Here is an 18,698-nt window from a genome sequence, read left to right as displayed (position 1 = left end):
TGACGCACAGTAGCAGCAGTGTGTACCATCAACAAGATGCACTACAGGAATTCACCAAGGCTCCCTAGACAGCACCTTCCAAACCCATTTCTACTAACATCTAGAAGGACAAGGGCAGCAGATAGATGGGAACACCACCACCTGCAAGTTCCCCTCCAAGTCACTCACCATCCAGACTTGGAAATATATCGCTGTTCCTTCACTGTCGCTGGGTCAAAATCCTGGAACTCCCTCCCTAACAGCACTGTAGGTGTACCTACACCACATGGACTGCAGCGGTTCAAGAAGGTAGCTCATCACCAGCTTCTCAAGGGCAACTAGGGATGGGCAATAAATGCTGGCCCAGCCAGCGAAGCCCACATCCTGTGAATGAATAAAAAAAAATTCCAGTGATGGGTCACTGAAATCTTCTTGGTTTTCGGGGCAATGTCTTCACTGGAGCAGTCCTGGGCTGCAATCATTGAGAGCTGTGTGCACGGCTGCAGTTCAGATATGGCACCCAGAATGAGCAAACAGTGAGGAAATGACATGACAGGTGATTCAGAGGCCACTTGCCAGCGTGTTTCCTGGGAATGCTTAAGTAAAGTGGCAGGTTTGGGACGATACGGTGTGAAAACCCACCATCATGGCTGGCGGGTAAAATGCCATTGTACCTGCCTGTTACCATGCCTAGTGCAAAACTGGGATGATTCCACCTTAAGTCTCTGCAGGAGGGATGGGGCAGTGTCCCAGGATAAATGTGAAGCAAAGACTGTGACCCTGTGCAAGAAGATGAGCGACCACAGTGATTGCAACAACTATCGCGGCATCTCCCTGCTGAGCATCATGGGAAAACCATTTGTCTGTGCTGCCCTTGCCAAACTGCAGATCCTGGCTGAACACATCTATCCCGAATCCCTGTGTGGTTTCAGAACTGGAAAATCGACAATTGACATGACCTTCTCAATCCAGTATCTGCAAGAGAAATATCGTGAACAAAGGTGACTACCATATATTGCCTTCATCGATCTCACCAAGGCATTCAACCATGTGAGCAGAGGTAGTCTATTTAAGCTGCTGGAGAAAATTGGCTAGCTGCCCAAACTGCTCCATGTGACCTCCTCTTTCCATGACAAGGTCAACTATGACAGGGCAACAATGAAAACTTTTGAGATCCATAGTGGGGTCAGACATGGTTATGTTCTGGCACCGACACCCATTGGCATATTCTTTTCTTTGCTGTTGCCATTTCACTTCAGGTCATCTGCAGAGGGTGTCTAGTAATGTACCAGAACTTACAGAAAGCTATTCAGCATTGCTCACCCAAAATCCAACCAAGACGAAGGAGCACCAAGTCCTCATCAGAGATTTGCTCTCCACTGGCAATGCTGCACTCAGCATTCCATCCCGAGGAACAGCTTCAGCAGCAAATGGACAGACTTCCTCACGCCTGTAAAGAGTTAGGTTTGACTATTAGCATCAGGAAGACAGATGCCATGGTCCAGGAAGTTGCCATCCCACCATCTCTCAGCATTGGTAATGTGACGCTGGAGGTTGTTGATAGTTTCACATATCTAGGCTCCACAATCACCAGCAATCTGTCACTTGATGTTGAAATCAACACAAGCATCGCAAATGCTGCAGCTGTTATTTCCAAGCTAAGTAAAACTGTGGAGCAGCAGCCTGCCTGAGAACACCAAGCTGTGAGCCTACCAAGCCTGTGCCCTGGGTGATATCTGGACAACATGTCCTAGGCAGAAATAAAGGCCGAACAGTTTCTACCTTTGCTGACTTTGACGTGTCCTCGGCATCTCTTGGCAGGACAGGGTCACCAACTCCGAGGTCCTGGAGCGTGCTAATTCCCTCAGAATACACTCATTGCTAAGTTAACGACGTCTGCACTGGCTCTGCCGCATTCATCAGAAGGTCTACGGCCACATACCCAAAGTATGGTCAATTGGCCACTGGGTCACCAACTCCTGGGATCACCAAGGACACCGAGTGAGATATGAAGCCCAGCAGGACCCACATCTGGGGCTATTGGTGGGAGAAGTGGGGTACCTGCTTTAGGAACGCCAATGGAGCCACCGCCCCCACAACAAGGTCTTGTCCCCAAGGATTTTCCCCCCACCCTTGGCCTCTACCCCCCAGCCCGCACCTCTCCTTGCTCTCCTCACTTCTGGCCTGACCCGCCAAAACCACCCCCACCAATTGACCTTCCATTTGGCTCCAGCGACAAGATTCTGAAGCTAGCTGCTGACCCAGCAGTAGCCACCACTCCCGGTGAACAGTTCTGCTTTGCATATTAAATAGAGCTTGTACAGACAGTGGGAAAAGATGGAAAAAAGATTTACAAAGATGATACGACAACTGAGAGGTTATAACTGTCAGCAAAGACTGAACATGCCGGGGCTCTTTTCTCGAGAAAAAAAAGACTGAGAAGTAAATTGAGATCTATAAAATTGTGAAGGGGTCTGATAGGGTAGAAATAGAGAAAATGTTCCCATTCACAGTGTATCCAAAACTAGGTATCATAAGTAAGAGTTAGTCACTAATAAATCAGTGAGGAATTGAGAAAATTTTCGCAGAGTGTGCTTAGAATGTTTAACTCACGACTACAAGGAGTTGCTAAAGCAAATACAGGGGTAGCTAGATAAGTACGTGAGGGAGAAAGGGGTAGAAAGTTAACTTAGGAAGATCATGGAGCATAAACACCAGTGTAAATTTGTCTGGATAAATGGCCTGTTTCTGCACTGTACATTCTATGTAAGGACAAATGTGATGCAACAGGTGTTGAAATTTTTATTTAAAATTTTGCCAACCTGAGCTCTAAGCTCAACACGCAAAGAAGATTCACTTCCTCACCAAATGGAAGATATGTGAAGATAATGTGAATGTGTAGCCCGCATACAAAACAGAAAGCTCAAATGCAATCACCCCCACCCCACCACATCCACCCACTCAGTACTCACTCTCGTTACCACTAGTGGGATTAATAAATAAACAAGTGTGAAATTGTGCATGAAGTTTACCAGAAAGAGCCTCTTGGGCATCGCCGGTATTTTCTGAGTTTGAACTAGCAAGGAGAAAAATGTGACTGAGTTTAAACGGCACGCAGTGAGCAAAATAAAACAAGCCAGAGTTTAGTTTGGGGAAGAGAGTAAAAATGGTTTTTGAAAAGAATCTGGATTACTCAGCTCACAAACTCTTAAGCGGCAGAACATGCGTTAACACACATCTTAATCAAGAGAGCAAATTACACAAGCCTAAAGGTACCATTCAGAGCAGTTTAGGTCATTTGAAGTAATTATTGCTTTCTTCAAAATAAAAAGTCTACGGATAGCACCGGCCAATTTGCTAATTCTGGATAACCATCCTCCCCTGACACAACAATGCAAGTGTTCATTCTGCCATTGCCCAGGGCCTTTCACAGAGACTTGATGGATTGAGTTATTACTAACTCCCTATTCAGGGCGTGCTTGTCAAAAGTACCAGCTATTGGTTTGACGCAGGGTGTTAGACACAACTTTCTCGTAAATATTGAACAGAAGCAGCTAGTATAGCAATGAAACCACACAAAGTAGATGCAGAAACGGAGAGATGTGCTGGTTTGTGTACGGGAATCTTTCAAGTTGGTAGGAAAAGTCAAGAATGCTGTTTTAAAAAAAAAGCATAAGGGGTCCTAGGTGGACTTTATAAATAGAGGCCTAGAGTACAGAAACAAGGAGTTTATGCTAAACCTTTATAAAGTGCTGTTTAGTCTTCATTTGGATTATTGGGTTCAATTCTGTCTTATGGATGAAGGATGAGAGAGGTGGAGAGGTGCAGGGGTTTGGGGATGGAATTCCACACTTTAGGGCCTGGGCAGCTGAAGGGTCAGCCATCAACTGTGGAGCGATGCAAATGGCCACAGGGCATTGCAAAGTGCTTCACGGCCAATGATTTAATTTTGAAATGCTATCATTGCTATGTTGAAACGTGGCAGTCAATTTAAGCACAGTTAGCTCCCATGAACCATAATGGGATAAGTGATAAGATAATCTGTTTTTCTAGTGTTGGTTGAGGGCTGAATGTTGGCAGGGTCACTCTTCTGTTCTCCTTCCAATGGTTGGATGTGTTCCTTTACATTCATTTGATAGGACCTTGGTTTCACATCTCATCTCAAAGATAAATCCTCTGAGAGTTCAACACTTCCTCAGTATCGCACTGGAAGAACAAATTCACTACCTTTATTACTGTGGAATTCATTTAGATGCAAGTACAGTAGAGTGGATGACATGAATCCTTCAGTTCTCCCGACTGCCCAGTGATTATTGAGACAGGACAGTGTTACATACTACAGTATGGTGTCTGTTCTAACATACAACTGGCTTATATGTCTCACATCAGTCTTTGGAATTCTAAGATTGCTATCAGTTTCCATTGGAATGTCTATAAAGTTCTTGAGGTATATCAGTTGCCAAAGATTATCTGTGGGGATTTTAATTATTGAGGTAATTAAGGGTTTGAATTAACCTTTTGTCATGGATAAAATAGATGTCTGAACTCGAACTTGATCTCAACCATTACTCCACCATCTTCCTGTTTGTCTCAAGTTTGGCAAATTAAATGGGAAGATCTCACACCATGTGCTTCTGGAGCTTTGTCATAAAGGCCTCAAATGGCTCAGTACTGGTGATACCACGTCTACACCACGTAGGCCTTTTCTTTAACTCACTCAGGGGATCTGGGTGTCGTTATTAAGGGCAGCATTGATTGCTCATCCCTCGTGAAGGTGCTGGTGGGCCTTCTTCTTGAACCATTGTGACCCATGTGGTGAAGGGACTCCAGTAGTGCTGATGGGTAGGGAATTCCAGGATTTGACCCACCGATCATGAAAGAGCAGACAATGGATGAGCTAGGCTTTGACATGGCTCAATAATAGTCATACTGCATCTATAATCAGACAAGCCTTAGTAGTGTTTTCTCCCTGCCGCTGCCCCCGCCCCCCCGCCCACCCCCACCTCCCCCACCCACATCCACCCCTGGTCTAGTTGTAGAAATGTCATTCAGGCCACAATAATGCCTGGCTTCGTCATGGCTCATGCTGAGCATTCCGACTCTCATCATGGCCTGGTGGTAATTCAGCCATAACTGTGACATAACTCTTGTTGCTTACTGGGAGTAGTCCAGCTCCAACCACAGTTGTTCCATACCAACCGTGTCTGTGGCCTGGCACTGGCACAACTTCTACCTCTCATGGGCTCCTGCCTCCTTGGCTGGGAGGATAAACAACAGTCATGCCAACTCTTGGAGCGAAATAAACTATTTTAGATGTTCCCTCTTCTTGGCATCCTTGAGATGAGAAAGCTGCTGCCTGGTGACCATCACCAACTTGTTTGTCAAGAACCAATGATTGCAAGTGAGGTTGGCAAGTCAGTAACCGCTTTCAACAAGCATAGCTGTAAATAACTTTACTGGCCATTAGCATTTTCAACGCATGTCCCTTAGAGTTTCCATTTGAGCAGAGCCATTTTGGACGTTACGATACGCACGACAATGTTTTCAATAACGTCAGACTCTATTAATACTCAACATCAACCAGGTCACGACAGGCTCTGAGCCTTTAAACTCCACCCACAGCCTGATGGAAGATGCAGTGAAAAGTTTGATCACAGTGTGAGTGGTGTCATTTCTAGAGAGGTGTAAATCTGGATTCGGTGGTGGGGTGACTATGGTACTGAACTCTCAAACTATCATTGGGAATTCAAATGGCATCTAGGTGAGGAGTAGAATTCAAAGAATCTGATCACCTGTAGGCTGTTAACCTGAAAAATTGCCCATGAAGATTTTGAGATTGTCACCAAAACATAAATGGGTCGCTAATGTTCTGAGGGGAAGGGAACTTTACACCCCTATCCAGCGTGACATGACCTACATGTGCAACCAGTCCCACACCACATGTTTCATCATTACTGGCCTCCAAAGTAAACAGAGTGTTCCTCCAACTAAATATCGGGAAGACTGCAGCCATTGTCTTTGCTTTTTGCACAAACTCCATTTCCTAACCCTCTTTCTATCTCTCTCCATGGCAAATGTCTGAAGCTGAGCCAGATTGTTTGAACCCTTAGCATTTTACCCCAGGATGAGATTCCAATCTCATTTCCTCTCCTTCACTGACTCATCTCCGTAACATCGCTTGTCTCTTCCACAGTCTCAGCCCATCTGGTACTGAAACCTTAATCAATGCCTTTCTTATCTCTACACTTGACTATTCTAGTCTGTAGGTACAACAAGTGATTGGGAAGGCAAATGGAATGTTGTTGTTTTTTTTTATTCATTCATGGGATGTGGGTATCACTGGCTAGGCCAGCATATGTTGCCCATCCCTAACTGCCCTTGAGAAAATGGTGGTGAGCTACCTTCTTGAACTGTTGCTGTCCATGTGGCGTAGGTACAGCCACTGTGCTGTTAGGAAGGGAGTTCCAGGATTTTGAGCCAGTAACACTGAAGGAACAGCGATATATTTCCAAGTCTGGATGGTGAGTGACTTGGAGGGGAACTTCCAGGTGATGGTGTTCCCATCTATCTGCTGCCCTTGTCCTTCTAGATGGTAGTGGTCATGGGTTTGGAAGGTGCTGTTAAGGAGCCTTGGTGAATTCTTGCAGCGCTTCTTGTAGATGGCTTACAATGCTGCTACTGTGCATCAGTGATGGAAGTAGTGATTGTTTGTGGATGTGGTGCTAATCAAGCGGACTGCTTTGGACTGGACGATATCAAGCTTCTTGAGTGTTGTAGGAGCTGCACTCATCCAGGCAAGTGGAGAGTATTCCATCACACTCCTGACTTGTGCCTTGTAGATGGTGGACAGGCTTTGGGGAATCAGGAAGTGAGTACTCATCACAGGATTCCTAGCCTCTGACCTGCTTTTGTAGCCACAGTATTTATATGGCTAGTCCAGTTCAGTTTCTGGTCAAGGATGTTGATAGTGGGGGATTCAGTAATGGTAATGCCATTGAACTTCAAGGCGCAATGGTTGGATTCTCTCTTGTTGGAGATGGTTAATGTTTGACACTTGTGTGGTGCGAATGTTACTTGCCATTTGTCAGTCCAAGCCTGGATATTGTCTAAGCCTTGCTGCATTTGGACATAGACTGCTTCAGTATCTGAGGAGTCACGAATGGTGCTGAACATGGTGCAATCATCAGCGAACATCCCCATTTCTGATCTTATAATGGGAGGATGGTCATTGATGAAACAGCTGAAACTGGTTGGGCCTAGGAGACTACCTTGAGGAATTCCTGCAGTGATGTCCTGGAGCTGTGATGACTGACCTCCAACAACCACAACCATCTTCCTTTGCGCTAGGTATGACTCCAACCAGCAGAGAGTTTTCCCCCTGATTCCCATTGACTTCAGTTTTGCTAAGGCTTTTTTGTGCCGCACTCAGTCAAATGCTGCCTTGATGTCAAGGGCATTCTGGGGGAATGCTATATAAAAGTAGGGAAATTTTACTGCAGTTGAGCAGGGAATTGGTGAGACCACATTTTGAGTACTGTGCAGTTTTGGTCTCCTCACTTAAGAAAGGACATAATTGCATTAGAATCAGTTCTTGCACCTGGCTGATCCGCACTGACTATTGGTTGAACATTGCCTTAATTCTAAAATCCTCAACCTCGTTTACAAACCGTTCCATGGCATTGCTCCACCTCAATCTCTGTAATCTCCTCTAGCTCTAGAACCATCCGATATCTCTGCACTCCTCCATTTTGGCACCTTGAGCACGCCCAATATTAATTGCTCTACCGTTGGGGGTCATGCTTTGAGCTACTTGACCCCTAAAGCTCTAGAATTCCCTCCCAAAAGCTTTCCATCTCTCCACGTCCCTCTCCTCCTTTAAGATGCTCCTTAAAACCTACCAGTACCTCTTTGGCCAAAGCTTTTGATCATCTGTCTGTATATCTCTAGTGGCTTGAGCCAAAATTTGTATTGATAATCTTCTTTTTAAGTGCCTTGGGATGTTTTGCTACATTAAAAGGGTAATGTAAATATAAGTTGTTGCTATCGAATGCCTTCTGAGATTGCCTCCTTAGACACTTGGCTATAAGGAAACAATAACTGGTAGAAGGTTCAACTTGTCAGGAATTCCACCATGTGAGAGAGTTGGAGTTCTCCAGTCATTGTTTTCCCTTTTTAACCCTGGATTTATTTTCTGATTTTGTTTTGCCTCTTCCAGGAGATTACATGATTTCTGAGGCTTAGGAAGTGTCTAGCCATGATGTTTCATGCAGGTGAGGTTGGCCTGTTGGGTCTGCTGGCCTTTCCCTATCCATCATGTACATATGTTTATATGTAAGTAGAGAAGAACAATAGAGGTGGCCTTGCCAGTGTTGTTCACATCTGTTACAATCCCTGAAGAGAACGCTAACTTTTAAAAAGAAATGAATTCCCAAGTGACCAAATGACCAAAGGACAAGATTTTAGGACTTTTGCTGCAAGAAAAAATCTAAAATCAACATCAATGATACATTACTAATAGGCAACTAATACATCAAATAATGCTTATATCACTACTAATATTACTAACAGGCAACTAATAAATCAAACTAAAGAAAAGATACTTCCCCATGAACTAACTAACACAACTGAAATATATTTATAATGTTTTTACATTACATCACATTCCAGCAGATATGCAGCCTTCAGGGTTAAGTTCCAAGTTCCTTCCAGCTTTTCAGTAGGCCCTCTTCTCCCTACCACACCAGGCTGAGTCTTCCAGTGATTGATGGAAATCGCTCTACTCAGTCATCTGACTATCCCCAAAACGAAATTTCTAGCAGCAAGGCCCATTCCAGTGACTCCTTGTTCTTTAAATCTCCGCAAATCATGCCTCTTCAAACAGAGGACCAGTTCTCAACAGCATCCTGCGTTGTGACTAACAGTCTCTTCCCCTTCTCCTCATTACAACAGCTATTTCAATCTCTCTTTCTCCATGTCTCAGTGTCTGTATGTCTCTGTGTCCAGAAAATACTTCTATCCCTCTTTTGTGTAAACATTTGAAAACTGTCACTTTATTTTCAATAGGTTTTGGTTGCAGATCACATGGGCATGTCTCTGGGCAGAATTTAGCATGATCACCATCCCCTACTCAGGACATTCCTTTAGAAGCATTTTAAAACATATACACCTTGTAAAGTCCCACATTCATAACACATCCCAATAATACATTTACAAATATTTAATCAGAGCAATTCAATTTGCCTTTTCCCATCTCTCATTTGTACCTGACAATGTTCCTTCAATTAATGAGTCTTTTGAAGATCTTTGAATATTGGGTTTAGTTTTATTTTTCATTGTACAGAGTCAGATCACAGATTTTGGACCCCTGCAGAGATCACAGATCAAAAGTAAATATCTTCATTCCCACCACCCCATCCTCCAGAGATGTCACATATAACACCCAGAATACCAGGTAAACATGTCATAAACTTGTAAATGCTATGTAATTCATGAACAGGTATATGTCCATCTGCATCCTACCCAGGCTGACTAGGGAAAGTGAACTCATGAGTTCAGAAGAAAGTAAGACTTGCATTTATATAGCACCTTTCACAATCACAAGACATCCCAAAGTGATTTACAGCCATTTGAGTACTTTTGAAGTGTAGTCACTGTTGTAACATAGGAAATACAGCAGCCAATTTTCACACGGGAAACTCTCATAAACAGCAATGTGAAATCAACAAGATAATCTGTTTAATGATGAAGATTGAGGGATAAATATTGGCCAGGATACTGGAGATAACTACTCTGCTCTTCTTTGAAATAATGCCATGGACACCACGTCCACCTGAGAGGGCAGAAGGGGCCTTGATTACATGTATCATCCAAAAGATGGCATCTCTAACAGTGCTGCACTCCCTTGGTCCTGCATTGGAGTGTCAGCCTCGTTTTTTGTGCTCAAGTCCTGGAGTGGCATTTGAACCCACAGCCTTCTGAGACAAAAGTGCTACTAACTGAATCATACCTGATACATGAGTCATCAGTCCTATTAGGCAAATTTACCAAGTAATGTTATAGCAAAATGAACTCGTTGCCAGCCAAATGCCAGCCCCCTCTTTTCTTGTCATATAAATAGTTGTGACTGTTTGAAATTTGGCATTCTTGCATTTGTCCTGATGAGTGCAAGACAGAAAGCTTCGGCAATGTGTTTCTCTTTTCAGCGATGTTCTTTACCAGTGCGCTATGTTGAAAGGTTCCAACAAGGAAGATTTTGTTGTGATAGCTAGGAACTGTCAAAAATAAATTCAAGAACTCAGAATCATTCTGAGGATTATTTTGCAAGAAATGAGCTGCAAACGTTAACATTCTGGAGCAGCCGAAGTCTTTGTTCAAGGCTCTGACCCAAGCTGCAGTGACAGGATGTAAGAAGGGTAAGGTCGAAGGTTCGTATAGAGAGCCACTTGTAGTTCAGTGTTTTTGGTATTAAAGCATCCCACAGCTGTGGCCCTCAAAGAGTAGATGCCTGAAGCCTTGCTTCCTGTTAGGTTTGGCTAATAATGGTCAATAGTCTTTGGAGCTTGATTTTGCATTTTTAAATATTCACAGGTGCTGCAAACTTCCACCAGAGTGTCTCTTTCAAGTGAGAAAATAGATATGTAAAATATGCCTGTGTTCTGAGACAAAAGGAGCCCTTTGAAGTAGGTTTTGATTTTTTTGAACCATGTTCTCTCCTGAACGTACAACCTAAACCTGCATCTTGCATCCACTGGGATGCATAAGCAACTGTGTTTTCAAGAGAGGAATGTGCAGTCTGTCAAACCTGACTGTGTTGTTCAACAGCCTGGCCAATTAATCAAAGCAAGTTATGATCTGGAATGCACTGCCTGGAAGGGCAGTGGAAGCTGATTGTGTAATAACTTTCAAAAGGGAAAAGGATAAACTCTAGAAAGGGAATAATTTGCATAACCGTGGGAAAGGGTTGAAACTAATTCCATGGGTCCTACAAAGAGCCAGCATTGATACGAAGGGCTAAATGGTCTTCTCCTGTGCAGTATGGTTCTATGTTGAGCAGTATTGAGACATACCCAATGGCAAAGATGTGAATTCTGTAATAAACTTGATGTACTGGACAGGTTTCTTACTTGAAACAGAAAACTTTATTACAGAGCTCGTTTAGAAGCTACATGCTTGAACCGGGTCCAAGACTAGAAAGCTCTGCCCCCAAGATTACCCGTGCTTAGGGCTGATTCGCCTGTGAAATCACGTGACCCCCTAAAGGCAGTAGGAAAGATTTTAACCCATAATCACTACAAATTCAGCCCCCCATTTGGCCTGAGTTGGCTAATCATGGGTGGTTTTAGGTCTCCTGCAATAAGAGAAGAAAAACAGCTAGAGTTTAATCTGGAATATGAGCATGTGTCAACTCAATTATTTATCCCGCTCTGGTTAAACTCTTGCTTTTTGGACTCGCATGTGAAAAATGGCCATTCTCGCCTACTCTCATTCAACTGTATTCTGACATTCTAGTGTTAGTAACCAGCTTCAGGAGAGAAAACCACAACAACTGCATTTACATAGTGCCTTTAACATAGCGAAATGCCCCAAAGCACTTCAGAGAACTGTAATCAGACAAAGATTGACACCGAGCCACGTCAAGAGATATTAGGACAGCAATCAAAAGCTTGGTCAAAGAATTCATTTTTAAGGGCCATCATGAAGGATGAGAGAGAGGGGTAGGGAGGTGGAGAGGTTTAGGGAGAGGAATTCCAGAGCTCACAGCATAGAAAGCTATTAGCACAGCTGTTAATGGTGCGGCAAAAGAATTCAGGGATGCACAAGAGGCCAGAACTAGAGGAATGCAGAACTTTTGGATGGTCTTAGGGCTGGAGAAGGTTACAGAGATGGGGAGGGGTGAGGCTATAGAGGGATTTGAACAAAAGGAAGAAATTTTTAAATTCGAGGTGTTGGTGTATGGGGAAGGAAGAGAAAAGGCTGGAGTATGGATGTGGTCGACTATTCCTTATATTGTCAGTGTACCCAATTTGTATTGCAGCTGAGACCTAAAATAGTTTGGCTGACTTCTCAATTATTAATTTAACTTCTCTTCCTTTTAACATGAGCTCCTCAGCTATGTTGCCATTCACTCAGTTTACAGAAAGCACATAATGGAATTGTCCCTGAGGCATCTGCACATCTGTCAAACCCTGTGAAAACATGTAGCAAAGTTGGGAATGCTTGTTTTGCTTACTTAAAAGATCGGAGAGTGTCTAAAAGATCAATTTGGATTGTTTCCTTGATTTAATTAACTGTACTGTTCCTCTGATGGAAACAACTAGTTTACCTCTTGCCGAAGATTCGTATATTTGATTCAGGCATACGAAATATTTATATTGTCCTAGCTTTCAGTCACTGCATTTGTGAGATTTGTAAACTTTTTCTGTGAAGCACTGTTGAGATTGTCTAAGCAATTCAACATCGAGGAGTTAGTGTAAGTGTTGGTCTTTATTTCAGAGGTTAAAAGTGGAATCAACATGGAAGTCAATCAGTACAAGAGACTTACTTGCAGAATAAGCATTTGATAAATGATTTGCAAAGAGGCTGAGTGTGACTGCAATGAAAACAAAACTTAAGTTAATCAAATTTGAAGGTTTTGGTGGTGCAATTCCTTACAGCCTCAGAGTTTCCAACACGCTTCTGGAGAAGTAACATCAGCAGAGATGGTAAGGTTGTGAAGAGTTGCCCAGCCTTCATTTGACTGAAATTTAAGCCATTTTTGCATAGGCCCTTTATAGATTTTCTCATTGTGTGTGTGTGTGCATGTGCCCATGTGTGCGTGTGTATGTGTGCGTGTGTGCGTATTTGTATGTGTAAGTAAACTGGACTGTTATTATTTGCTGCTTTTTAGAGGAATATAGGAACAGCAAAAGGCTATTGAGCCCATTGGGCTCTTCCTCCATTCAATTAGATCATGGCTGATTTGCATCTTAACTCCAGTTAGTCACCTTAGCTCCATAATCCGTAATACCCTTACCCAGCAAAAAAAACTTACCAGCCACAGTTTTGAAATATTCACTTGAAGTTCCAGATTTCTACTACCCCTTGTGTGAAGAAATGCTTCCTGGCATCACCCTTGAATGGCCTGGCTTTCATTTTAGGGCTATGTCCCATTGTCCCCAAGCCATAGAAAATAATTTCTCTCTCTCTACCCCATAAATTTCTTTAATTGCCTTTGTTGCTTCTATCAGTAAATCTCTGGGACTGAGGGATAGCATCTATCATCTGGAAGAAAGCTTAGTAACTTCTTCAGCCAATATCACCAAAAGAAAAACACATCTCAAATGGTCATTCATCGCATTGCTGCTTGGAATAACCTAATGGAACTGCTGCAGAAATATCTACTTAAAATGGTCAGTCCAGTCCAGAAAGTACCTTGTTATGAGTGAAGATGCTTCAACATTATGACAAGGCTGTATAGAACTATTATTTTATGTTTAGACAAATCTGGTGTACCATATGTCTTATGCCTCATTTCATGGGTATTTAGGGTTGCATTTTTCACAGGAACAATAAAGCTTTTTGTATATTGAAACAAGAACTGGTCTGTGGTCCATTTATTCTCAGTGGGACCACTTTCTGCAGGTGTGAAGAACTCATCTGGAAACACACTGGCTGACAGTATATGGCCCTTAAAAGGCACGTGTTCACATCCTGACCTCTTGCTAGCCCATGGACGCCACGAGGGAAGCCATGTCATTCTCACTGGAGAAGTGCTCGTAACCTCTTTGTCTGGTTAGTCTGCTTCCCTGTTTTTGCCATGTTTGTACAGCTGCCCCACTATCACTGATCCATCAAATGAGTTTTACAAAGTAGCAGATGTCCATCATAGATGGGCCAGTGCAGGCTCTGATCAGTAAGTTGCACTAATGTGATATTGTGGCTGTTCTTCACTTTGGTTTACTACAGGGGCCCGTCATATATCTCAAATATGTCAGGATCAAGGCCAGGTTGCCTGTGTAGGCATCGGAAAAACCAGTAAGAGGGTAAGTATCCTGCAGCTCAAACAGAGAGACAGTCAATAAATGTTGAGTGACCCAAGAGCTGGCCTGTTTCTCTCAAAATATTTATCTGGGTACTTCAGTGGACCAGCACACTGCCCTTTCACCTCAGGGCCTAAAGAAGGCTTGCTGCCTGTCCAAGCTGATGGGATGAAAGCCTCCTACTGTTAGCTGTTCAGATCCCACATGAACTACAATTCACAGACTCACAAAAACAGAAGAATACAAGAAATAGGAGCAGGAGTAGACCATATGGCCCATTGAGCCTGCTCCGCTGTTTCATACGATCATGGCTGATCTTGGGCTTCAATTCCACTTCCCACCTGTTCCCCATATCCATTGATTCTCTGAATAGACAAAAAAATCTGTCTTCCCCAACCTTAAATGTATTCAGCGATGGAGCATCCACAACTTTGAGAGAATTCCAAACGTTCATAACACGTTGAGTGAAGTAATTTCTCCTCATCTCAACCCTAAATGATCAGCTCCTTATCCTGAAAGTGTTTTTGTTTTATTTGTTCGAGGGATGTGGGCTGCACTGACTAGGCCAGCATTTATTGCCCATCCCTAATTGTCCTTGAGAAATTAGTGGTGAGCTGCCTTCTTGAACCGCTGCAGTCCAGGTGGTTTAGGTATACCCACATTGCTGTTAGGGAGGGAGATCAAGGATTTTACCTAGCAACAGTGAAGGAACAGTGATATATTCCAAGTCAGGATGGTGGGTGGCTTGGAGGGGAAGTTGTAGGTGGCGGTGTTCCCATGTATCTGCTGCCCTTGTCCTTCTAGTTGGTAGTGGTCGTGGGTTTGGAAGGTGCTGTCTAAGGAGCCTTGGTGAGTTCCTGCAATGCATCTTGTAGATGGTACACACTGCTGCTACTGTTCTTGGAGGGAATGAATATTTGTGGATGGGGTGCCAATCAAGCGGGTTGCTTTGTCCTGGATGGTATCAAGCAACTTGAGTGTTGTTGGAGCTGCACTCATCTAGGCAAGTGGAGAGTATTCCATCACACCCCTGACTTGTGCCTTGTAGATGGTGGGCAGGTTTTGGGGATTCAGGAGGTGAGTTACTCGCCACAGGATTTCTAGATTCAGATCTGCTTTTGTAGCCACAGCATTTATATGGCTAGTCCGGTTCAGTCCCTGATCAATGGTAACCCCTAGAATGTTTTTAGTGGGAGATTCAGTGATGGTAATGCCATTGAATATCAAGAGGAATTGGTTAGATTCCCTTTTGTTGGGGATGGCCATTTCCTGGCAGTTGTGTGATGTGGATGTTACTTGCCACTTGTCAGCCCAAGCTTGGATATTGTCCTGGTCTTGTTGCATTTGACGTGGACTGTTTCAGTATCTGAGGAGTCGCGAATGGTGCTGAACATTGTGCAATCATCAGTGAACATCTCCACTTCTGACCTTATGATGGACAGAAGGTCATTGATGAAGCAGCTGAAGAGGGTTGAGACAAGGGCACTACCCTGAGGAACTCCTGATGATGCCCTGGAGCTGAGATGACTCACCTCCAACAGCCACAACTGTCTTCCTTTGTGCTAGGTATGATCCAACCAGCAGAGAGTTTTCCTCCTGATTCCCATTGACTCCAGATGTGCTGGGGCTCCTTGGTGCCACACTCGGTCAAATGCTGCCTTGATGTTGAGGGCAGTCATTCTCAGCTCACTTCTGGAGTTCAGCTCTTTGGTCCATGTTTGAACCAAGGCTGTAATGAGGTCAGGAGCTGAGTAGTCCTGGCAGAACCCAAACTGAACATCAATGAGCAGGTTATTGCAAAGCAAGTGCCACTTGATAACACCGTTGATGACCCCTTCCATCACTTTACTGATGATCGAGAGTAGACTGGGACGTAATTGGCTGGGTTGGATTTGCCCTGTTTTGTTTTACAGAACATACCTGGGCAATTTTTCACATTGCTGGGTCAATGCCTGTGTTGTAGCTGCATTGGAACAGCTTGGCTAGGGATGCAGCAAGTTCTGGAGCACAAGTCTTCAGTACTATTGCTGGAATATTGTCAGACCCATAGCCTTTGCAGTATCCAGTGCCTTCAGCTGTTTCTTGATATCACGTGGAGTGAATCGAATTGGCTGTAGACAGGCACCGGTGATGCTGGGGACCTCCGGAGGAGGCCAAGATGGATCATCCACTCGGCACTTCTTGGCTGAAAATTGTAGCTAAGTGCTTCAGCGTTATCTTTTGCACTGATGTGCTCGGCTCTCCCATCATTGAGGATGGGGATATTTGTACAGGCTCCTCCTCCAGTGAGTTGTTTAATTGTCGACCACCATTCATGACTGGATGTGGCAGGACTGCAGCACTTAGATCTGATCCATTGGCTGTGGAATTGCTTAGCTCTGTATATCACTAACTGCTTTTGCTGTTTAGCATGCAACTAGCCCTGAGCTGTATCTTCACCAGGTTGACACCTCAATGTTAGGTATGCCTGGTGCTGCTCCTGGCTTGCCCTCCTGCACTCCTCATTGAACCAGGGTTGATCCCCTGGCTTGATGGTAATGGTGGAGTGGGGGGTATGCTGGGCCATGAGGTTACAGATTGTGTTCGAGTACATTTCTGCTGCTGCTGATGGCCCACAGCATGGCTGCCCAGTCTTGAGCTGCTAGATCTGTTTGAAATCGTGGTAGTGCTACACAAAATGATGGAGGGATATCCTCAATGTGAAGATGGGACTTCATCTCCACAACGACTGTGTGGAGGTCACTCCTACCAATACTGTCATGGACAGATGCATCTGCGGCAGGCAGGTTGGTGAATATAAGGTCAAGTATGTTCTTCCCTCTTTTTGGTTCCCTCACCACCGGCCGCAGACCCAGTCTTTAGGACTCGACCAAATCAGTAGTGGTGTTACCGAGCCATGCTTGGTGGTAGACATTGAAGTCCCCCTTGCCACCCTCAGTGCTTCCTCCAAGTGGTGTTCAACATGGAGGAGTACTGATTCATCAGCTGAGGGAGGGCAGTACGTGGTAATCAGCAAGAAGTTTCCTTGCCCATGTTTGGCCAGATGCCATAAGACTTCATGGGCTCCAGAGTCGATGTTAATATCTACATCACCACCTCTGCCAATGGGACAAGACATACCCAAGGATGGTGATGGTGGTGTCTGGGATATTATCTGTAAGGTATGACTCTGTGATCATGACTACATCAAGGTTGTTGCTTGACTAGCCTGTGAGACAGCTCTCCCAGTTTTGGCACAAGGCCCCCAGATGTTAGTAAGGAGGACTTTGCAGGGCCAACAGGTGGTCCATCCAGTTTCATTCCTTTGAGTGGTTTGATACAACTGCGTGCCTTGCTGGGCCATTTCAGAGGGCAATTAAGAGTCAACCACTTTGCTGAGGGTCTGGAGTCACATGTAGGCCAGACCAGGTAAGGACGGCAGATTCCCTTCCCTTAAGGGCATTAGTGAACCAGATTTTTTTATGACAATCGACAATGGTTTCATGGTCAGCATTGGACTTTAGATTCCAGATTTTTATTGAATTCAAATTCCACCATCTGCCATGGCAGGATTCGAATCCAGGTCCCCAGAGCATTAGCTTGGGTCTCTGGATTACTAGTCCAGCAACAGTACAACTACACCACTATGCCTCCCATGTTTTAGATTTCCCAGCCAGCGGAAACAACCTCTCAACATCTACCCTATCAAGCCCATTCAGAACCTTGTATGTTTCAACAAGATCTCCTCCCATTCTTCTAAATTCCAGAGGATATAAGTTCAGTTTACTCAGCATCTCATCATTGGACAATCGCCTCATCCCAGGGACTAATTTAGTGAACCTTCGATGTACTGCCTCCAATGCAAGTATACCCTTCTTTAAATATCATCTGCATCCACATGGGCATTGGGCTACAGCATAATTGCCCAAATTTAGAGCTACTTGGCAATTTTAGGCCTGGGGGAGTAGTTGTTTTGAGAAATGGATCACTTAGACTGGCGCAGGAGAGGTTAGTGCTAAGATATGTTGTTGAGATGGAGTAGAAGGGCCTCCAATCGGCAGCTGACTGTATTGTGGCCTGAATTGCAAGTGCACAACATAGGCACTAAGCACCTGAACTGGTGAAATGTTCTGACTATCCCTCAGCTTGTTGGGTACAGAATATCACCAAACCTCTTTGAACACGTCTGCAATGTGAGCTTGCATCAATTAAGCCTTCAGAGCAGGGGAGGCCAAGCATTCTTGACAATCGCATCATTGCCTAGACAACCAAACCTCTCGTGCTGAGGCAGTATTTATGCAGAGAAATATGTTTGTCTCCCGCAAAAGTATCTTTAAGCTGAGCTTCATTTATGCGCGGTATGTTGTGAGCAAACATTTCTGGTTTAAAGAAAAGAAAAACTGGCAGAGCTGTGGCAGAAAACAAACTGCCCTGAGCTGAATGAGTGATGTACAGGTGTCAGCAATCACCCAGGCCAAACCCAGGAACAGAGAGGCCATTTTCCTTGGGAGGTATTTTTTTTTTTTTTATTTGGCCAAGCAGTCCCTCCTTCCGTCTTCCTCCTCCATCCCCCCACAACTTCCCCCCACCCCAACCTCCTATTTTGTTTCTGACTGTGCATGTGTGTGTGTGGTCCTTCAACTTCCCATACGTAGAGCTCACATCTGCTAACGTCAGCTGCCTGGCATAGCACAGCCGGGTATTTTTTTATTTTTTTTCTAC

The 18,698-nt window shown here is 44.2% G+C and overlaps 1 protein-coding gene across 1 annotated transcript in view; it reads left to right on the top strand.

The window, feature by feature from the left end:
* Positions 1-771: 771 nt before the first annotated feature.
* Positions 772-18,698, top strand: part of LOC121287619 — a 137,290-nt gene continuing 119,363 nt past the window's right edge. The window contains exons 1-2 of the mRNA XM_041205545.1: positions 772-980; positions 9,476-9,540. Of these exons, the coding sequence (XP_041061479.1) occupies positions 772-980; positions 9,476-9,540 (274 nt within the window). The remainder of the gene's footprint in view (positions 981-9,475; positions 9,541-18,698) is intronic.

Source organism: Carcharodon carcharias, chromosome 14 (genome assembly GCF_017639515.1).
Source record: "Carcharodon carcharias isolate sCarCar2 chromosome 14, sCarCar2.pri, whole genome shotgun sequence".
In the NCBI taxonomy this organism is placed as follows: domain Eukaryota; kingdom Metazoa; phylum Chordata; class Chondrichthyes; order Lamniformes; family Lamnidae; genus Carcharodon; species Carcharodon carcharias.
This window is presented reverse-complemented; position numbering and strand designations above follow the sequence as displayed.